General features: G+C 54.3%; 6 protein-coding genes across 6 annotated transcripts; 3 read left to right on the top strand and 3 right to left on the bottom strand.

The window, feature by feature from the left end:
- Positions 1-768: 768 nt before the first annotated feature.
- On the top strand, positions 769-1,319 carry SAICODRAFT_103360 (uncharacterized protein). The gene has a single exon (XM_019165218.1). The coding sequence runs from the start codon at positions 916-918 to the stop codon at positions 1,219-1,221; it is 306 nt and encodes a 101-aa protein (XP_019027297.1). The 5' UTR covers positions 769-915; the 3' UTR covers positions 1,222-1,319.
- A 1,775-nt stretch (positions 1,320-3,094) lies between these two features.
- Positions 3,095-3,392, top strand: SAICODRAFT_68560 (uncharacterized protein; the record flags this gene model as incomplete). The annotated part of the gene is made up of 2 exons (XM_019170402.1): positions 3,095-3,240; positions 3,306-3,392. Coding segments are annotated over exons 1-2 (189 nt in total), but the record flags the coding sequence as incomplete, so codon positions are not given.
- Positions 3,393-4,303: 911 nt separating this feature from the next.
- SAICODRAFT_44490 (uncharacterized protein) lies at positions 4,304-4,462 on the top strand (the record flags this gene model as incomplete). The annotated part of the gene is made up of 1 exon (XM_019168782.1): positions 4,304-4,462. A coding segment is annotated over one exon (159 nt), but the record flags the coding sequence as incomplete, so codon positions are not given.
- Positions 4,463-6,164: 1,702 nt separating this feature from the next.
- On the bottom strand, positions 6,165-12,301 carry SAICODRAFT_16210 (uncharacterized protein). The gene is made up of 2 exons (XM_019165624.1): positions 11,888-12,301; positions 6,165-11,823 (listed from the first exon to the last, which is right to left on the bottom strand). Exons 1-2 carry the CDS (start codon positions 12,226-12,228, stop codon positions 6,177-6,179), a joined length of 5,988 nt encoding a protein of 1,995 aa, XP_019027294.1. The 5' UTR covers positions 12,229-12,301; the 3' UTR covers positions 6,165-6,176.
- Positions 12,302-12,640: 339 nt separating this feature from the next.
- Positions 12,641-15,647, bottom strand: SAICODRAFT_22587 (uncharacterized protein; the record flags this gene model as incomplete). Its single annotated transcript, XM_019166604.1, has 2 exons — positions 12,641-15,360; positions 15,419-15,647. The coding sequence occupies 2 exons, from the start codon at positions 15,645-15,647 to the stop codon at positions 12,641-12,643; spliced, it is 2,949 nt and encodes a 982-aa protein (XP_019027293.1).
- Positions 15,648-16,504: 857 nt separating this feature from the next.
- Positions 16,505-19,087, bottom strand: SAICODRAFT_102875 (uncharacterized protein). The gene is made up of 2 exons (XM_019165207.1): positions 18,090-19,087; positions 16,505-18,028 (listed from the first exon to the last, which is right to left on the bottom strand). The coding sequence occupies exons 1-2, from the start codon at positions 18,633-18,635 to the stop codon at positions 16,529-16,531; spliced, it is 2,046 nt and encodes a 681-aa protein (XP_019027292.1). The 5' UTR covers positions 18,636-19,087; the 3' UTR covers positions 16,505-16,528.
- Between the last annotated feature and the right edge of the window lie 2,945 nt (positions 19,088-22,032).

Here is a 22,032-nt window from a genome sequence, read left to right as displayed (position 1 = left end):
CCTTTCGCCCCGCATCTCGGTGGTATCATTAACGCTAACAGCGTTTCTCCCGTTAGCTTGAAGGTCGTGTTATGGAATTCAGGGCTCTCCCATCTTGTTGGAGACTCCTAGTCGACAACTGTCACGGTCAGTATTCCCGTGTATGTAACTGTGTACACCAACTCGGAGCTCGCTTTGTTCAGCCAAAACAGCCTTGCTCGTTCAACAGTAGATTTTATGGCCGTAGTCATGACGAGCAAGCCCTTGCACGCAGCTGTTGCAGTTGTTCGAGCCAGCATCCACTCACAGACAAAAAGACAAAAAGCAGCTCACGGTAATTTGCTTTTCACACGTCAACTGACAACTCCAGCCGCAGCCGCAGCCGGCGCTTCGATTCTTCGATCTCTCATCACACCCAGGCCTCGAAGTCTCGATCCCTCCCGATCGCAGTGGCCAGCCTCACTTCATTTATCCCAGGGAGTTCCAGTCCTCATATCCCTTCAAGAGCTCTTCTCATCTTCAGTTTCCACCTCGTGTTCTAGGCGTGGTAAATAGTTCGGATGGCGTTACCGACAGTTGGCCACGGCATATATGCGTTCCTCTCACGGCTTGCATGCTCGCTTACGACAAAGTTTTTCCGCGATTCTGGCTACTGACCATGATATGAGGTTGGTTAATAGAACGGTTTTCGGATCTGATAGTTGTTATGCGGTGTAACCGTAATCAAAACAAGATACCGGTCAATGAAGAGTACTTTGTTCTGGACGTACGAACATTGTAACCATCCCACACTTGCGGTTGTTATTCGACACCACTCGGCTCATCTACTCATGACATCAATCGATCAACCCTCTCTCACTGACAGCTTTGATCACCTAATCCTAGCCTCCATCCATCCTGAACGCACACGGAAGATCCGATGAGCAGCTAGGCGGTATGAGCATGATCGCTCGGCGCCGGCCTGTCTTGGAGACTCGGAAGCTAATTGGGGTTGGGAGATCAGGAGATCATTTAATTTGGTTGGGCTTGGGTTATTATGTATGTACACCAGCATTAGGTCGGCCAGCCGGTGAAGGTACAGTAATTTCGGCCGATGTTGTGGAGCTCGAAGGTTGGGCGCGCGCGGTGTTAAACGGGGATACGCCTACAGGCGGAGTAACGGACCGAACAAACTCCCAGCCCTCGCCGTTGTGGGCGCACTATTTCGTTTCGGGATTAGTCAGGGCTCTTCCCTATATCTAGTCGTCGAGGGGGGCTTACTCCTAGACCTTACCAATACCCAATACACTGCTTTGTTAGCTCCGAGATACTTTGCCTTCACCGTTCGTTACAAGCTCAAGCTTTTTAAGTCTTAAGAGTTTGGGTCACCGAACTTGGCAACAAATCCTGTGCTATTCCCCTTCCAATCGCAGCAGCCCCACCAACGCGAATCTCCTTACCGGAGAAGTAGCCGAGCACTCTAGTTCCCCCAACAGCAGCACGCGCACGCGCACATCTCCCTCATTAAGGAGCAGGATTTGCACAGGAGCGTAAGCGAGGAGGGAGAAGTAAAGTCCGACTTAAACCCATGCCTCTCGTTTTCGTGCTCGTGCTCGTGAATGAGCGAACAATGAACCCCCTCGAGTATATGACGAGAAACCTCAAAACAAACACCGACAAATGAAATTACACACACCTTCGGTCCCCCTCGCCGAGCGCATTCCGACGCATTGCTGGGCGATCGTCTCAACGCCGTGCTTTTTGCAGGTTAGCGGGAATTTGCGGGCACTACGGTTTGGTGCAGTAGGTGCACCGCGCCTCATTAGCGGTATGTTGCAGCTGGGAACGAAAATCAACAGAAGGCAGCTTGATCTAAATGCTTGGTTGCGAGCTTCGGCCGTGGGAGGACTAAGCAGGGTTCCTGTTGTCCGGAGATAACTTAATCATAACTACACTTGGCGTCGACGAAGGGTCGGTATGGTGTCATCCACTCTCGCTTACCGAGAATCCAATTGCATGTCCAAACCTGTTGTACACTCGCTCCTCCGTCCTGGGACGTTCTGACACATGAATCACGGTCTTCGATTTCGAGCCCATGACCATCGATGGCCAAACCGGTCATTTAACCTTCCAAGACAGCGGCCCGTGAGGGGCTGCGGCACGGCTTACCCCCCTCGACTCAGTACCGTATTGAGGCTTTAACCGCGTACCGCGTACTGCGTACCGCGTACCGCGAATCGTACTCAAGGTCTCCAGGTCTCGTGAGGCGGACAGGGCACATCGATTTAATAAAAGGCAGGGTATGAGCCGATCATTTGATTCGCAATTGGTGGGCCGGGGCGATCCAAGCGCTTTGCCCGAACAAGCTGGGTAGGTAGTGAGCGACGGGCTTGGCAATTGCGATTGCGTAACCTAATGCTTTCGGCAATTGCATGACGTCGTCGATCCCTTTCTTCCCTCACACCCAGTTTCCCCCAATCTTTCTTGGCTCAACCTACGACGATGAGGGACCAGCATCCACTTTCCACAAAATTCAAGCAGGGGCTGAGTCAGGGTGTTGGCTATTTGATCGCCCAGCAGCCATGGGTCAGCTCAGCATGAACAGATCATGCGCGGCGTGGTGTGGATGTACACGATGTGCGCGTGTGGAGCATGTGCGTGCCCGATGTGACAGGTTGGGCGCATCGTCTCAATCACACGTAGGAGCCAACTGTAGGCGTCTCGACGAGGAGTACGGCAAGGCCAGGAAATAGCTGGGCTCGTTGAACGACTGGTCTACGTTACACTCCCTCGACTCCCCCCCAATGGAGCAAGTGCAGCCCGCCAATTCCAGGAAGCACCCTCATTGCAATGGCGCTTCTCGGTTAAGCAAGCCACGGGTACGGGACGGTGATTGTTCCATGTGGGCCAGTTCAGCCGCGCTAGACTGTCTTGGTGAGTGATCGCCCCAATGCCAGAGCTCGCTCCCCTTCGGGCTCCGGAACGTCTCAATGTGAGCGTGTGGTCAGCGCGGTTTCACCTCCGTGTATGGCCGTGTATATACCCAGCCCGGCGCCCTGCTGCGTTCACGACAATTGCTCTGCACAGGCATGGGATTGGATGACATGTTGGGGAACTACTCACTACACGACGAGAGACGGGATCGTTCATCACACCAGCAGCTGCCGTCGGTGTCGCAAATGATTCCTCCGGTACCGCAGCCGCCGCCGCGGCCGACACTGCCTCCTCCGTCGAGTTTGGAGATGCCGAGTTTACCGCCAATAGCGAGTTTGTTGTCGATGGGTATGTCTCTTTCGCTGTTGCGATTGATCTTTGTGGGGTGAATGCGTTGCTAATGGGAAGGACAGGTGATAACCGACCCCCACAACCCAGCGAACCAAGAATAAGCCCAGCACTACCCCCCCCACCGCATTTATCCCCAACGTCACATCCCCGATCCCGTCAGAATTACTCTCCACCACTCTCGCACCCCAATTACCCTCACCACTCGAGTTCGTCGTACTCGCCACCGAACCCGCAATCACACGCATTTAGTCAAGGGAGTGGGAATTATCAGCAGTACAAGTATGCGCAGTCACTACCCAATACCCCGATATTGATGAATCAACGCCCGACAACGTCTTCCACGCTCGCGGTTTCTATCCCTCACACCCCCATGAGCGTGGGTGCTGCTTCTTCCACATACGAATACGAACGGGAACGGGAACGGGAACGGGAACGCGAGTCGTATTTCCCACCACAACCGCAGAGCATGGGTGCACCGGTCTCGATACCACCTTACGCACGACAAAATTCCTCTGAATACGGCTGGCCGAACTCTCGGTCTTCACAAGCTCAAAAGCAGCAATCATATCAACAACAGAGAAGGTCGTACCCGGATGATCCATACGCCGGGAGTGCAAGTGGGTGGGAACCGTATCCGATCACTGATCGACGGCGGGCGTCGTTTACGTTGGGTGCGTCACCGGGTACGACAATCCCTTCCTACCTCTCTATGGCATCGATGGGTGGCCATGGACAAGGTGTGCAAGGACAGGGGATGGAGAGTATCAGGGAGAGAATTGTACAACCTAGTCATGGCCGAACACAGGGATATGGTGGGGGACAACAACCGGCAACGTTACAGACTCACCAAACCTATCCACAAAGCACCTTCGAAAGCCGGTATAGTACCTCCCTACAACCACACCCCTTCGCGCCCACCCAATCCTCTACCGCCCCACAACCGCCAGCATCACAGCCCCTTCCCACCCCTCCAACGCACCGCCCGCCCCAACAACACCAACACCAACACCCCTTCACCCAACACCCCCCTTACTCAGACGACCCTCACAACACATCCCCCCGCTTCACCTGCCCCGCCTGCTCCAAAGTCTTCTCCCGCCCCTCCTCGCTCAAAATCCATGGGTATTCACATACGGGCGAACGGCCATTCGTGTGTACTGTTCCTGGGTGTGGGCGAGCGTTTAGTGTGAGGAGTAATATGAGGAGGCATATGAGGGTTCATGGGGGGGAGGTTGGTGGTGGTGGTGGTGGTGGGGGAGGACAGGGAGGCAGGGAGGTTAGGAGGGCTGTTGAGAGGTATTTGGATGAGAGAGAGCAGAGGTGAAAGAAGGAGGGGGGGGTCATGGTTTCGAGGTATCATATACGGTATCAACCTCATTTTCTCATCTCGAGAACGTGAGATTCGGCATTCATTTGGGGGGAAACATACATACACATAACAGCAACGACGACAAACCCGGAGTTTTTCATTCGCTTTCGATGGATCATGGAAGTACGGGTATATGCCTTTGCAATGGATTTTAGATACCCGGTCGTGTTTTTGTCCGCAGTCGATGCCGGCTGGGAAGTCATGTTAGGATAATATTTAGGAGGGACCCTTTTGGGTAGTCTTGTCTGGAATCATATCTTTCTTGCTCGAGCTCAATTGAGCATTTACCCTCGTCAACCTCCCAGCTGCGTTCTATTTTTAGTACATACGAGTATCAAGATCCCGGGTACGCATCACACCTCCAATCAGCCTAAAATACTTTAAGATCGCATGGGATCTACATTTACGATTATGCTTGCCTAAGCTACACTTTATAGCCAGCCCGCCGCCAGGCCTGCAATGGCGCTGGCTTGTGATCTACCTCCTCCTTTCCCCATGGCTCGCAAGAAACCCTCCGAAACATCCCCGACACTGCCACCCCACGATGTCCGAAGGTTACGTTAACGTTTGTCGAAACGGTCGAAGGGGGTATTCCCGCGGGATTATGTCGAAGCGCCCTAATTATAACCTTCTCAATTCTCCGATCAGATAGCTATAGCTCCCCAACACCCAGTACATACGAATCCCCAGGGCGTAAGTTTAAGAAAGGAGGCGCGGACGTTGCAATTGGTGGGGTTCGGATGCACCTTCCTCCTCAACTCCCGACGCGAATACGAGATCTCATCTGGAGGAGGGATGCGCATGCGCTCCACATGCGCGCGGGACGGGTCGTCGTGTGTGCGCCGGTCTCCTCGAACATGCTGAACGTGGCGTGAGTATATTGGTGCACGGACCTTACTGTACACCGCTGTCAAAACCTCATGATCTTCAGTCGTAAATTGCAAAAGGCCAAAGGCCGCGACCGAGGGCGATCCTGAGTCATGACATGAGACTGAGGACGAGGTGGGTTCAGATCCAGATCGCTTGAGTGATATTTCCGGAGGATCAGTTCAGGGTGAGTTGGATGTGGTGTGATCTTCGTTCAAGTCGGCATGGTCGCCGAGGCACTCGAGGTGCACGTGGGAATTTTGTTTACGATTTCGAGTGATCCTTGACCAAAGTCATCGGCCATGCGCTGCAATTGGTTCTCGCACGAAGTGTACGACGAACATCCGTGGCGACGAAGGATCCAGTACGTGGCCATGTGTGAAGTGATTAAGCTATCGATGAGTGTACCGGGTAGAGTTGCACCGTTAACATCTAGAGTTGCGACAGCTTCATACCCAACGCAACCGGCGAATATCGAACATACGAAGAAGACTTGTAGAGCACGATATATCCATTTGTAATCTCTAACTATGCAAATGCTATTTCCCAAACCCAAACCCAAAGAAACTTCTAATAACAACCTATGGCGAAGACAAATATGCAGTTCTAACAGATATACTCCAAACAACACTCAACAATGCATGCATGCAAAACCCTCATGTCTCCCTCCCCTCCTCACTCACTCACTCCCCTCGCTCTACGCCTGCCGATCGCGATTCACCGGCTGCGGCCCCGTCGCTTGATCCTTGCCATCTGTCGCCCTCAGAGGCCTGTTAATTGGCTTGTTCGTCGGACGAGACGATATACCCAAGCTATACTCCTCCTTCTTCCTCGGCGGCATGACCGTCCTCGGAGGTGGTCTGACAACAGCCGGTGGGGCCTGAGGAGCTGCCGCGCCCTCGGCGACGACGTTGGCGGTCTTCGTGTCTGGAGCGGGAGCTTCGGACATGCTCATATCGAGGACGTCCCCAACGGCGGTAGCCAGAGCGGGAGCGGGAGCCTTAGCGACGGGGGCAGGTAGCTGATCCGTACCCATCTTCCTCCTCTTAGCCGCTGGACCCTCCTCCCCGTCCTCAACCTTATGCTTCTCGGTTCCCGTGGTGAGATCCTTCGCGCTATCCCTACCAACATTCTCCATAGGCAAAATAGGATACGCATGTCCCTCCATCTTAACCACCGGCTCCGCCTTGACCACGGAAGTCTCCACCACCGGCTTCGCTCCAGTCCTCGTAGGCTGCCTTAACATCTCCGGTGTAAAATCCGTCAACAACCCACGCTCCTTGACATCCTGAATCAACATCCTCCAATGTTTGCTGTTGCTAGATCCGAGGTGGTCGCTGTTACCCAGAATAAAGATACTCGCCTTCGCACGCGTGAGCGCGACGTTCATACGACGGACATCAGCCAAGAAACCAATGGACTTTTCACCGCTCCCGGCACGGACACAGGATAGGATAATGATTTCCTTTTCTTGACCTTGGAAACCGTCAATGGTGTTGAAATCGACGATCGTGGTGATGGTCTGTCCATACTTCTTCTTGAATTCATCCTTCAGAGCGAGCATCTGTCCACGATAAGGCGTAACGATACCGATCTTTCCATCAAAATCGATCTCGGAAAATTCGTTCCCGATCTTCTCGTACAAATCCATAGCTGCTTGAACTTCCATCTTGTTCATCACTGAGTGTGCACGACCGAACTGTTCACGCCCCTTGACATTAAGGAACCTGTAGGGCGTGTACAACGTACTTGCATGCCAAGGACGAGCGGTCTGTTTATCCACGCTCGGACCGTCGATAAGCTGAGAGTCGTAGAAAGTCTTCGACGGAAATCGACTGATTTCCGAGTGCATACGGTACTGAATGGACAAAAGATGCACAGACTCAGGCGCACGCTGATACATACGCACGAACAAAGACTGATCATACCCGTAACTCGATGCCTTCTGCGACAAAACCGTAGGAGGTAACTGGTTCGGATCTCCGACGAGGATACAACGCTTACATCCGTACTTCAACGGAATTAATGCGTTAACCTCGACGGACTGGGCAGCCTCATCGATGATGACGGTCTCGAAGGTGATAGACAACTGTCCAACCATTTCGTGACCGGAACCAGAAAGGGTACCACAGATGACATCAGCATGAGCGAGGATGTCAGACTCGATCTTGCGACGAGCAATATCCTTTGCACGGTTGTTCGCCCTCTGCTTATCACGACTCTCGTCAAGTGCTTGACCAAGGTTGTTCTTGCGGGTGGTAAGAGCCTTCAACCTAGACTCAAGATCGGAAGTGAGTTGTCCATGCTCACGAGCCTGCTCGATCTGAACACGGATCTCGTCACGCTCCTTCACAACCCGGTTCATTTCATCGCGCAACTTGGTAGCATCCTTGACAGGTCCGCCACTCTTGTTGATTTCGGCGGCAATGTATGCCTCGAGCTGGTCATCAACGAGAGCCTCGAGCGTAACATCTCTAACGGCAGCGTTGATCGCATCACTCATACCAAGACGAACAATGTTAGGCTTGTAAAGCTTTCCTTGACCATCATAGATACCAGCCTTGAGACGTAAGACGATTTCATCGACGGCAGCGTTGGAAGGAGCACAAATCATGATCTTCGGTGGCGGCGGAGGAGCACCCTGAACCTGACCAGGAAGAGCAATGCGCTGACCTTTAGCACGACCTTCCGCCATGAAAGCAGCGACGATACCCAGAATGGTCTTTGTTTTACCAGTACCAGGAGGACCCTGAATCAGACTGAAACCCTGAGATCTGATGGCGCCAAGGACGGCAGCAGCTTGAGGCTGGTTGAGATTGTAAGTCTTCATGGCACGCGTAATCTGCTCAGGAGTAGGCCTGGGTGACTGTCGAATACGAGCCTTGATGATATCGTCGACGAGGTCGTAGTACTGAAGACCACTGAGCGCAGCATACTCACGGTGAAGAGGCGTCAAATTCCATAGCTTCGTTGCGTACAACTCCATCTTGGGACGGATGTAAGACAGCATGTCCGGCGGCGGGATACAGCGCAAGCAAACTTCGACCACATCCTTCTTCCTCGTAGTACTCTGGACCTTGGCGAGACAAGCCAAGTTTTCCTTGTCCTTCTTGAAGGGTTGAGGCATCTGAGAAATGGCCATGACGTCCGTGTCTGAGAGATGAGTATCCTTGAAGGCATCGTGCGAGACAGTGACGAAGATGTCGATAAAGTCATCGACCGAAGCACGGTTGTGAATCAAGAACTTGAAAGGCTGATCCAACTTCTCTTCCTTGCATCTAACAATCTGTTGCCATGCCTCAAGCAAGAAAAGTGGCAGGAATGTGGCACTATACCTGTCAGCCGTCGCAAAAGTGGATGCAACCTTCTGGTAATTTTGTCGGTCGGCGTCGGGAGGCATATCACCAGCATGCTGAGGATCCCACTTCAACATTGCCCGGTGAAGTGGCGACAAATCAGGCGAAAGACGTGCTCGGAGATTCCTCTCAGCATTCAAGCGTTGCCGTCTCATATCATCAACATTAGGCCTATTCGCCATGGGCATATTGATCATCTGAATCGGCCTCCTCTCAATCGGCTTCCTAACCACCGGAGCAGGCTTACTCTCCTGAGCAAGTGCAAAAAGACCATTGTCCTTCACTCCTTCCTCATCACTCTCGTCGTCAGAATTTCCAGGTGTTTCGTTTTTCTTTACGACGGGCTTGCGTATCTGCGGGTGAGGAATGGGCCGTTTGGCGCTCGCTGCCATTTCTTGCCGCAGGCGGGTAATTGCATCGCTCGCCTGCGGCTTTGCTGTCGGTTTGACGCCGAGTGCTTTTCTCGGATCGACGGGCCGGCCCGCAACGGGTCGGACCCGGACATCGTCATCAGTGATGCTGATCGGTGCAGCAGAGGAACTTCCAGCGTTAGCCTGCCATTTGCTGAAGTCAATCTTGGACGAAGTAGTAGAGCCTGGCACATTTGACTTTGGCGGTGCTGCTACAGGAACCTCAGGCTCCGGATAATGCTCGCTGAGAGCGATGCGCAAGTCCTGCACCTGCTCCTCCGAGAGGTTGTTGTTCTTCCCCTTCTTCGCAGCACTCCTAATGACCTTATCGATCAACTTATGGACGCCTTGATCCATAATAATCGAGTACTGCGCCATCTTGCCCAGAATCCTGCAAAGCACACTGACCGCATTACGCAGCAGATACTCATCGTTAAGACGAAGCCAGTTCGCAATGGCTTTGAGCGGAACAGCCATATCCTCCGGCAACGTCACACACGTCTTCCCACGCGACGCCTCCGTCGTCGGCATATCCGCAAGATGACAAAGCACCTCGTCTATCGCCGTGTACCCATCCAGCAAATTCGTCGTCAAATCGAGCATATCACGCATGAGATCAACCATCACATCACGATCAATCTTCTCCGCCCACGCTACACAATTCAAAAACAACACATCCAACGCCTTCCACATCGCCTGCCAAAGGTGATACAGCGCCCGCAAATTCCCCTGCGAACGCACCACAGAATCCTTATCCGTCGTCAACACCCCAGACCCCGGAGACGTAAGCACCTCCACAATCGTTGCCAACGTCGACACAGCCCGCGTCGCAGCCTGAAACGGCTTGTAATGACAGAATTGCTCGAAGGCATTGGTGAACCCCTCACACGTACCCTCAAAGAACGTCGTGAACATCCCCTGGATAGCCTCCGCACGACTAGCTGCGTCGTTCGCCTGCTTGACGATATCAATCGCTTCCTGCTGAAACGACTGATTCACAGAAACCGTAAGCTGCAACAACGCATGCACAGCCTCCGGATGCGCCAACACCTCTTTCAGACGATGTGATTCGAGTCCACTCAACTTCTCCAGAATCTGCTGCATAATCTCCTGAAACGAATTCCTAATCCTCCTGAACATATCCTCCTTCTCGCTCGCCTTCCCAGCCCCTCCCGCTGGTTTAGCGAGGTCCTCCATAAACGCAATCGAAGCCGTAGCTTTGAGTACGATCGCACACATCTCCGGCGAATCAGCCGAGATAACACTTAAGAGTGGTTCCCAAAATGACTCCATCCCACGCTCGAAACCATACAACACACTCGGTGCCGAATTCCCCTCCGTAACGCCTTTGTATTCATGTTTGAGTCGCTTACAATCCATCTCGGCGCACAACTCGATGATCTTGCACGCATCCCCATGGATGGTGACCCACCGCTCATTCGTGAGGTAAAGTTTAGAGAATGCTTCCTCGATGATAACCGCAGCATTCGCATCACCGATTTGTCGAATCTCCTGCTGCATAATACTATGCACCTCACTCTCAATATGATACATCTCGCTTGCCTCAGCCATAACTGTCCTCATCACGCTCAGCCCCTCCTCCAAACATTTCGCTCTAGCATTCACCGGCAAATTCGGGGTCTTTGGCAAGCTTCCAAGCACGACAGGCATGATACGGTCGCAGAATAATCGCTTGTTCGACGCTTTCGCGTTCGTGATGAGGTAGGGGATCCAAGCGAGTGGATCAGTCCACCCCAATAGCTCCTTGTCTCTCTGCTCCTTCTCTTTCTGCTTCTGGTGGTAGATCCAATCCAGATCTTGTGGACCGTCGATGTTCATCAACCAATCCAACAATGCTGAGCTATTGAGGATCAACTCGATACAAGTACCTTGTTGTGGAGGGTGGACACGGAGCCAGAAATCCGTACCGAGATTTTTGACGAGGGCTGTGAAGCATCGGATTACGGCGACTAGGTGTGGGCCGTCTTGTGGGAGTCTCGAACAGGTGAAGTTGATGATATCCCATCTCTCGCCCAAAATAGAGTCAATGACAGTGCTTTTGTCGAAGAGGTTGATAAGAACCGCAGTTCCGTTCCAGAAAACGAGATTCCCGTCGAGTCCTGGGTCGGGAGGTCCATCCATGAAGCGCTGTAGAGCCCGGAAGAACGAGCCTTTAGCGATCTTGTTGAATGTATCGGGCTTGATCGGCGTGTCTTTTCCAGTCTGGATAGAATCCGCGAGATAAGTCAAGGACTTGATCGCCCACCTCCGTAAATGCGGATGCCTCTCATACAACAACTCCACCATCCCCCCCAAAAGCCCATCCTTGAACCGCAAAAACGGTTTAACAGCAATAAAACACTCCACGAACGGCTCATAAAGTTCTTGTGAGATCAAGTACTGTGGAACACAGAGACACTCGTAAATCGCGCACTGCCACGGTCCTTGATCACCCCTCTGTTCCGCCGAGGTCAGCGGTGGTAGCCGTCGTGCTTCGTTGTATAGGTGATTCCGTAGTCGATTCTTATCCCAGTTAATGACGGACTCCATCGTGGCTTCGATGCCATCTTGCTCAAAACTGCACACGAGCAACAATTAGCAAAAGTCTAAAGGGCAAAGTGAATGCTACGGTGAAGATCTACCCTGCGAGCACTAATGATTTTCTAAATGCCTCTTTCGTCTCGACGTATTCGGGCACACAGTTATGGCAATTCCTGACACTATCCGCCACTCTCGTCAAGAATGCGTTATCACCGGCCGCACCTAGTCGCTTCGGGCTGGAAAAGACGTAAAGGCAATTGGTCATCACTTTTCGAAGTCTCCTCTCGCAAAACAAGTGAACACTGGCAGGCAGGGCCGTGATATAGGCACAGCACCGGTCAATCGTGGCGTCCGCCTGCGGATCGGCAGCATGTTCGTCGATGTAACGCTCCAGATCTTTCAGCTCTTGGGAGACCTGAAAGGCACCTTCACTGTTTGCCATTTTGGAGCAAGCTCTGATGGTGTGGAGTGAATGCTCAGTGCTCAGTGCTCAGTGCTCAGTGCTCAGTGCTCAGTGCTCAGTGCTCAGTGCTCACACGTACAAAGTCAAATACGTATTTACGTGCAATGGGACCTGCGTGGTGGTGGTTCACCGGGCAACCGACATCAAGGGAAATGGCCAGAGCTTATGCTAGCCTGGGATAATAATCATGGAAGACTTGTTTGTACTAAGCAACCTGTGTTGGTTCAGAAAAAGTCACTCGAGCTATAGCTATGACGCGTTCTCCATATCGATACCACCCACAACGTAATGCACAATAAGCAACCTGATGAAACTCCATGTCCACCCCAGTAAGCGATGAAATTCCAAAGTAAATCCACGATATATCCAGCAACATTCCCATCCCCCCATCTTACTGTCCTCCAGAAGCAAACGCACCACCCTGCTGAGGCATCCCAGGCACCCCCTGCCCGTTGGTCATCAACAATTTCAACGCCTGCTCCAAGATCCAATTCCTCTCCTCAAGCGCCTTCATCCTTGACTCCATATTATCGCCCTGCGGTTGACCGAGCGCACTCGCTATAGCGGCTGCTCCGGCTGGGAGAGAGAGTGCGGTTGCAGTAGGCGGCGGGGCAGCAGCGGTAGGCGGAGGGAGGAGGCCTGCTGTCGCTGGAGGTGCGAGCGTCGCGGGCGAGGAAGGAGCTGCTGCGGTGTTGGTAGGTGCGATTGGCGACATCGCCGGAGTAGGCAGGTTATGTTTCGGTGTAGACGGCACAGGCAACTTCGGTAACGGCGGCACTGGCGTCGTGCTCCTCGGCGGCATCCCCGCATCCTTCACAACCTTCGGACTCACCTCCCTGGCCACCACCTCCGCCTTCTCCTTCTCAGCAGCTGCAGCTGCAGCCGGAGCCGGAGCAACAACGGCCTCAGGTGACGACGGCGGCTCAGGCATACTATTCAACAACTCCGCCGCACTCAAACCCGGCATAAGACACACCTCGCCCCCAAACGCCTTCCCATCCCACTCCGTCTCCTCAATCATAACGACCGCGCTCCTAATCTCCTTCTCCTTGGTCTCGTCTGTGGTGTCGTCGTCGCCTTCTTCGCCGCTGGTTGGGTTAACGACCATATCCGAATCGTCACCCTCATCTTCGGCGGGAGCAGCTTTCTTGCTCTTGGGGGAGTTTTTCTTCGCAGTCAACCCCTCCACGTCGTCAGACAACAACCTCAACGCCTCCTCTAACTTCCTATCCTCATCTGCGTTCGTCTTGCCCCTCTTTGAACCCGAACTCTTGTCGCGCACCGACCCAGATTGCTGTTTATACTTCGGCAGACCCCTCTTCTCAAACGCCTCATGCGTAATCAACGTAACCTTCGGCGGCGCACGCTTAGGCGGAGGCGGGTGGACAGGCGTGGAAGGCGATAACTCCGCTTTGGAGGGACGACGCATCCTCGACCCAGGCGTCTGCGGGTGCGGCGGTGTCTTCAACGAATTCAAATTCGATACCTGAGCACTCTTCACAGCCGCACCGGTATCATTTGGCGGCCTCGGCGGCACGAACGGCATAGGAGGCTGCGACAAAACCGGAGCAGGGGCTTTCGGCGCAACCCTAGCCGGCGACGTCGGCGCATGCCCAGCAGTTCTCCCCATCACACGCCCAACCGAAGACCCCATCTGGCTATGTCCACTCATCCCCGATACAGACGACAAAGCAGGCGACAACACGGGACTCCCCTCAGACGCATCCCTCCTCGGCTTCTGCATCTGTCCATGCCCGCCAATAACCAAACCGCGTGCACCCGTCTTCCCAGAACCCATGGCCACCTCTTGTGCGTGGGTGGAGAGGGGCGGCGTGGGAAGTGGAGCCGCTCTCTGGACCTGGACTTGACGGGCAGAGATGATGGAGGGTGCTAGGTCTGAGCGACGGGTGGAGACACTCTCCATACTCTGCTGTGCCCTCAGATGCGGGGAGGCGCGGATACTCACGGGTGCGATTCCGAAGACGATGGGGGAGGAGTCGTCGGACATCACGCTCCCATGCACACTTCCCGCCTTACTCGACACCGAGCCGTGCCCATGTCCGACATCAGGTTGACTCAGGACGATATGCGAGAAAATCCCAGGGTCGAGACCCTCGTCCTGCGCCTCATTCGCATTGGACGTGAATGTTTCGACAGCATCAATGAGATCATTCTCATCCGCACACCCCGTAACGAAAACCTCCTCCTCCTCCTCCGGCGTATACAGATCATCAATCAAATTCCTCTGTAACCTCTCCTCCCTCGCATCCCTCGAGCGCTGCGTCGACGTCGTCATGCCCGAATGAAAACTCTCGCGTCGCCTCGGTCCACTCCTCACCGAAAAGGCCGAACTTCCCACTTGCCCGTGTTGGTGCTGGTGGCCATGACCATAGATGGAGGTACCGACACCGGAGAGAGAAGGTACCATACTCCCGACATACTCCTCAACATCCAACTGAACACTCCTACTCTCCCCTCCATCCTCATTCCCATGCGCAAAAGTCTCCTCTTCCTCCCCAAACGCTCCACACTCACTATGCCCATGCTCATCCAACAACGCATCCCTCGTTGCAAGAGATGCCTCATACCCTCTCGCATCCCTAGACCCATAGTACGACTCCGAACCCAAGATAGAGTCGACATCGCTTTGACGACTAGGTCCACGCGCATACCCTCCTCCGCCGCCGTGACCATAGCTACCCTGAACCTGATGCCTCAAACTCATACTCGGCATCGTCGGCGAATCACACCCCCTCTCACCCCCGCCATGCCCACCGCCATACCCCGTATTAATCGCAATATACCTATTCCCAACCCTGGTCTTCTGCTCCCTCAGCGCTCCCGGGCTGACCGCCGAATAGCCTCCCTGCTGAATGCTATACCCAGTACTCGGCGGACTCGGCTCTACCTCCGCATCTGGTCCGAAATTGGAGCCGTTGGTTGCGCGGCGGAAGGCCTTTAGGGGGTTGAGGCTGCCCATTGTACCGCCGCGGCGGGAGGTGGAGGCGGTGGTTGTCACGGTTCCGTTGGAGTGGGCTGAGGCTGTTGTCATTGGACGCATGTCGGAGGGGGTGGGGGTGGAGGTGTATTGGATGTGTTGGTGTTTGGGGGCTGTACGTCATCGTCTTAGTTCTGCTCCAGGTTCGAACTTAAAAAGGTGAAGAGGTACCCATGGCCATACGAGATGGCATTCCCATGCTCTGCTGCAATTGCTGTTGCTGAGCGTGATTTCGCGGGTGGGAGAGGGCGTAAATGTTGACATTCCCAGCACCGATGAATTGTTGCGGACTCAAGGAGCCTTGTGACCTTCCGCTACCATTAACGTAATCCGAATACTCCGAGCCGCCTCGTTGCGGACTCGGAACGGGCGGTGGTTGTCCGTAACCTCGTTGGTACATCTCCTTCCGAGACAATCGAACTGCCAGTAGTCGAGCTGAACTGCAACGTCAATAGTCGTCCGTGTCAATGGTCAAGACGTGGTACCGATGCCGAGAGAAGGAAGGGAAAGACCCAATCGAGAGTTCCGTTAGGACAATGAAAAAGGAGCTCGCAAGGCTAAATTGCCTCCGGCTCGTACTGCCATCTCTGTCCCGACTGCTGTCAGACGTCCTGTGCTCAGGGTGGGGCCCGAGAGTTTCAAACCTTAATCTCGAAACACGCACCCTCGCCCATGTCAACCCCCCCAATTGCAATAGCAACAGCAAAATGAAACAGTGCATTCTCACGTCAATTGAGCAAGATTTGGCATCCAACTACACCTCCTTCAAAGTTTGTTAGATAAGAGGAGGAGGGCATCTTATCAGATCCTCGATCCCGACTGCACCTCTGCCAAACTGCGTTCCTTCGCGATCGAAAACACCGCACGTACGATAACTGCATGTCTCGGGAAGCGGCAACTTGCACTTCCCGTCAAACGTTAATTAAAATGAACGTGTGAAGTAAGTAATAGTACGGAGTCAATCTCGCGTGGGAAGTATACTGATGACTTAATATGTTTGCAGAGTCTACGGAGAAAGGGTATCAGCTGTTCATGTTGTCCATTGCTATACTCGATGATGTCCGCGGATCCAACTTCCATGACGACAAACTGCAAACTCCAAACGCCTCGATGATTTCATTTCCCATCATCTTCGCTTCGCTTTTTCCTTTGCTGATAACCCATATAGTGGGATGCACCTCATCTTGTATACTCATACTCTCCTCCTCTTGTACTCAATCGCAATCGCCATGACGCTCGCTTTTCCAAATGCACTCTCAAAAACATCACACCGTATTCTTTTCACGTCCACTCCTCAACATCCTTCTTCTTCGGACTCCTCACCCCCGGTCCCGGATCCGGACTCAACAACGCCAACATCCCAATATCCGCCGCAGTCCTCTGTACCGGCTGCAACTGTGGTAGTCTCAACCCTGGGCCGGCGTCTCCTCCACTCACACCCCCCGTGGGACTCACGCTCCGTTCAGCACCAGCTGTACCACTACCAGCAGTCATCGGCCTCGAAGGACTCGGCGCAGCAGACCCGACCCTTTCACCTACGAGAGATGGGGATGATTGCATCGGCCGCAAAGTCGGACTCAGACTCCGTTCCGCGCCTACGAGAGCGGGAAGCACAGCAGGCGTAACCGGACTCCTATCCGCCGTGGACGTGGCACTCATCGCAGTCGCACTCCTAGGTCCCTGTACCTCCCCATCCCCTCTCGAGCCCGGACTTAAATTCGAACCTGAGCCCGATGTTGGGCCAGGAGGCATTGGGGCTGCGAACTCGGTGCGGATGCTGGGAAGGACGGGAAGGACTCGACTCGGTTGCCTCGATTCCACGCTCGATATTCTAGGAGGAGAAGTAGTTGGGGGAGGAAGAGATGGTGGAGGAGCGGGAGGCTGTACAGGAGTTTGATACCTCTCCCGTTCCGCTGCACGACTCAACAACGCCAATGGTCCCTCCCCCTCTCTCCTTGCCGATGCAGGTGGTGCTGTCGCCGGAGGTGGTAAAGGATGTTGTGGCTGCGAAGCATAAGCTCGCGGATCCGGACTCGCCGAGCCCTGATGCGTGGGATGACCACCGTACGATGGCTGTCGCCACTGATATTCTGGAGGGTAAAGCCCCTGTCCTGGTCCTCCATTACCTTGCGCCTGCTGTCTTTCAGGTCCTTGCCCGGCAGCATAACTATACTCCCCAGCCCCACCGTACGACCCATGTCCCGCATATCCACCTCCTCTCGGACTTTCCACACGTCTTGGCGGACTACTTGGATAGCTCCTCCGTGGATACGGTGCACCAGCCGGCGTCGTCCGTTCAGGCCATGACGAGGCGTATTCATGTGATCGTTGTATTTTGTGTTGAGCATACACGGGGAGTGGGATGGGTGTTTCGGTAGGGGGTGGTTGAGATGGGGGTGCGGGTTGGGGTTGTGACCACCCGGAGGAAGCGGATCCTCGATGGCGTGGAGGAGGACCAGGTGCGGTAGACGGTGACTGGGGGTATTCATTGTCATAATACCCCCGCTGCGGCGTGACATTCTCAGGCCCCGGCCCAGATCCAGGATACACACTCGACATACTCCTCGAATGCGGTAAATGGCCCTGCTGCGGCATCTGCGGCGGCGGGGGATACCCACCCTGCTGATGGGGGTGTGGATGCTGGTATGACGGGGGTGTATGCTGCGCGATATGGATATCCGCGACGTTTGCGGCAACGGGAGTGAACACGCATTCTTGGTCTAGGCGAATACAGTTTTGGCAGCGGCCGTCGGCGGAGGTCAAGAAGCCTGAACAGCGGATCTGATAAAAATAAATTAGCATTTACTCCGGGCAAGTGGGAGATTGGGGAGCATATACACACCTTTCGTCGCCGACAATACCGACACGCAACAGCCGTCCTCTGCCTCGGCGCAGCACGCTGTGTGAGTGACTGCGTATGTGCCGTCTGAACCATCCCACCCGGAATTTGCTGCGCAGGGAGTGGCGGCGGAGGCGGATACCGGTGTTCGAGCGGGTTCTGTGGGTTGTAGGGTGGTCGTGCTTCGTGGGGCGGCGCATGTTGTTGCTGCTGTTGCCATTGCCGTTGTTCGTCCAGTGAATGTGGGACTCCGTGGAAGGGGTTAATAGGCGGGAGTGGATACCCAGCCGGGACAGCTACAGGCGCCAGCGCACCCTCACTCCTTCGTCGAGGACCGTGGACGGGCGTCATTGCTTGTGCAGGATGTGGGGGTACTGACGGAGGCGGCGGTTGCGACGGATGCTGGTGCGCAGTCGCGGGTGATGAATACGACGGCGGTGGTTGTTGTCGTTGTGAATACGGAGCCTGTAATTGCTGCTGCCTTCTCCGTTCCTCTTCCTCGGCCTCGATTGAGGGATAGTTATTGTATGAAGGCCCTCCGCCTTCCATGTAAGTCGTGGACGGGTAACTTTTCGTTTCGCTCGTGGGAGTCGCTTCGATCGACGGGCGAGGCGCAAAATCTGATAAAAGGTCGAAAAAGGGCCGAGCCGCTCGCTTATAGCATGTGTGATCCTGCGTGCGGGAGCGTCGAACGTTTTTGTCGAGAGACCGTCGTGGACACCGCGACGAGGATGACGGGGGCGGGACACTGTTGGTGGAGAACGGACGGCGGCGGAGGACGGCGAGAAAGTCAACAAGACGATAGACGATCTTCAAGGACAGCGCTCAGCACTTTGAGTTCGGGTCGCGCGTGCTCGTGGCGGGCCGTCGGTTAACAAGGGCTGAAACAGGCGGGAGTCTCTCTCGTCAATTGTAAAAGAGAAGGTACTGCAGATGTAACACACGGCGAGCTCACTCACGGAGATTAAAGTCGACGCATGTGCTCTCGATTGCTGGGCGAACGAACGTCTGTTGCAACCCGCGTATATCAACACCCGGGCAAAAGAATGGGCAGGCGTCCAGGGTCACGGCGCGACCGGGGAGCGGCCAAAGCTCGGTTCGCGACCTAGACCTGCAAGCTTGGAGCCCTGGATGGAAAGCCTAGACCGGAAGCTAGTTGGAAATGCACGCCATGAAAACGTCAACGACGAAAGAGGCTTTCTCTGCTGTTTACGCGTTGTTCTCGAACGCTTACGCTCTTTGCTTATACAGTCGAAATTACATTGGAACCTTGGACCTTTGACGGAAACGTCACAGCTGCTGAAACCTAAGCGCCGCGCTCGACAACTCGGTTAAGCGGTGGGGGCACGGTCATGGCTATGGGGCACGGTCATGGGTTCGATGTCGTGCGTGCTCTCGAGACGATACGTGACATGCCAAGGCTTTTATAGTGGAAAGATTGCCTGACGTCTATATGCAAATGCAATTCAGGCGAGCCAACAGACGGCCCGTCCCGTCCCGTCCTTTAAGGTTCGCACGTCTCCCCCGAAGTCCGACAGGTGATGTCCGGGCTGACTCACGCCATCAATTTTGCAACCTCGATCATTGTCCGACCGGCTCCTCTCCATCATACCTCTTGCCAAGCACAATTGATTGCAAGCTGCCAGCTCACGTACAAGTGCCCAGCAGCTGGGGTAACTTTTTTGCTGGGAGTTCGGTTAGCCCGCAGATTCGGTGCGGCGCGGTGCTATTAACGAAACCGGCAAAACATCCGAAGCGGTGGCGCAGGCCGAAGCTCAAGGTACATACATATCACCACGGCGAACAGCTAGCCGTGGCTGGTGAAGTAGGCTCCTTCGGGAAGCGCATCCATGGCCACGTGGACAGAAGATTAGTCCGCACCTCATGGAATATTCCGAATGGCGGCACTTGAGATGTTCAGTAGACCCTTCCTAAGATCCTCCTCCGTCATCTGCGCTTCTCACGCCCCACAACAAACCCTAACCCTCTACGCTTAGGACGCGGCTTACGTACCCAAACGTAATCAATCCAGATCTAGGCCTACACACTTCCATCGCAATCAAAACAGCAAGAAAATTTTCTTTTTCCTGTCGATGCGTTGGGCCGCGGAAGCCACCCGAGTGCGCGTTAGCGGTCGATCAGTGCAGATCATGACACGCAGCGCGTTCCCTTTGCCCGTATCCCGCCTAAACTGCTGGCCCTTATCAGCCCCTGTAGCCCCTGACGACCGGAGGAAATGAACGTATCGCCCTTGATCTCATGCCAGCTTAGAGTTTCCCCGCGCCCTTCGCATTAGCGTTTGTGTATCTAAGCCCTGGCTAGCTCGATTCATAGTGGTCGTGTGAGATTTTTACCCTCACGATATGCAACGTCAATTGACAATTGAATGCTTCGCGGGAGGTCCAGGGTCCTGCGGCCGATAACCATGATCAACGTTTCCGCACGGGATCGCCGCTCGACGACGGCGGCTGGACCGTCCCGTTGTCAGATCCCAGATCCGGGAGACATGGGACGATCAATTCACCTCAACGAATATGTACCACGCCAAACAACAATGCGACACCGCTTCTATGGACTGTGTGGCTTCCAGAGTTATGGAATATTTACCCTGGGTTCGAGGGATGTATGAAGCTGCGGTCCTCATTAGATATGGAGGTCTATATTGCATGACCTCGTTCCAGCGCACGACACTTCCATTCCCACTCCTCACGATTGTTTATTTGTTTGCTCGAGCGCGATCGTCCCATCAGCAGTAACTTTGCGCTAGTACCTGAACGAACGCAAACCGTGAGTGACGGTAAAAGCCGTGAGTGACGGTCAGTGTCAAGCGCCTAATCACAGAACGCCTTCTCAGGGCACGGGATGGATACCTTCCGACGGGCCGGGGGGGCGATCATTTGGCAATTGGCCCTGGTGTTTGAGAGTGGCCGCGGTGAGATTCGAAGTGCGACTGGGCGGGAACGTGACGGCTGGCAGCTGACAACGGGACAACGCTCTCCTATCCCGTTCATCTTGGCACGCCCCTATAGCTACACCTCCAATTAACAATTCTTGTCCTCAGCTAGGTCCTCTTCTTCGGCCGCCGGAACGAGTTTAAGGGTGTGTACCGTCTGGCGTAAAAACGAGGCGCAGTCCTCTCAGAGCCACAAATTCATGCATCGAACGAAGGCGAAATTTGGCGAGCTAGTACTCTACATACACGCGCGTGCGCACAGCTTAAGCTTGCTTCTTTGACCTGGGAACGTCGTGATTGTGGTGGGCAGTCGTTCTAGACTTTTGGTGGGGGATGAGCTGGCGGGTGCTGGTTCGTTCGTTTGTTCATCGGGGTGTACGCAAGTATTATTGGGTGGGGGAGATTGGGCGTGGGGGAGAGGGTTAAGGGTTTGCTATCGATCTAAGCTTAGATGTGAACGCGGGTAGATGATCTTGGCGAGAAACAGACGGGGCGGGCCGTCGATTTGTCAGATCGGAGCGGAGATAAACTCTTGGCAGCTCCACTAACTAAACCTCTCCCCCATGACCTGGGCCGTGGTCATCGGCGATCGTAAACGTAGCTGTGTGTACATAGCCAAGTGCACTTTCTTTTGTCCGTTTCGTTTAGTTGACGATCTGGATTGTGAGTAAAGATCGACGTGAACCCAAGTTCGTTGGTCTCTTCGTCATTCCTCTTGTCACCGGGGCTATGTTGTTAACGTTGCGGAGCTCGAGCTCTGCTGGCGCACTAGTGGCCTATCGATGAGAGAGCGTAGGAGTCAAGGTTGTTCGGCGGCGGTTGCGCTTGCTCAGAAGTTCGGTCCACGTGTGAGCATGTTTTGTGAGGAGGGGTGACTGGGTCGTGACGTGCTTTGTCGCGGCTTTGGGGCGATAAGGTTGAGGAAGATTTGGCTCCCGTTCTGGCGTGATTTCGACATGTGTGATTGGGGCTGTGTAGATGTGAAGCATCCCT

Source organism: Saitoella complicata (genome assembly GCF_001661265.1).
Source record: "Saitoella complicata NRRL Y-17804 unplaced genomic scaffold SAICOscaffold_1, whole genome shotgun sequence".
Lineage (NCBI taxonomy): Eukaryota > Fungi > Ascomycota > Saitoellomycetes > Saitoellales > Saitoellaceae > Saitoella > Saitoella complicata.
The sequence above is the reverse complement of the archived record's forward strand: the minus strand, read 5'-3'. Positions and strand labels throughout refer to the sequence as shown.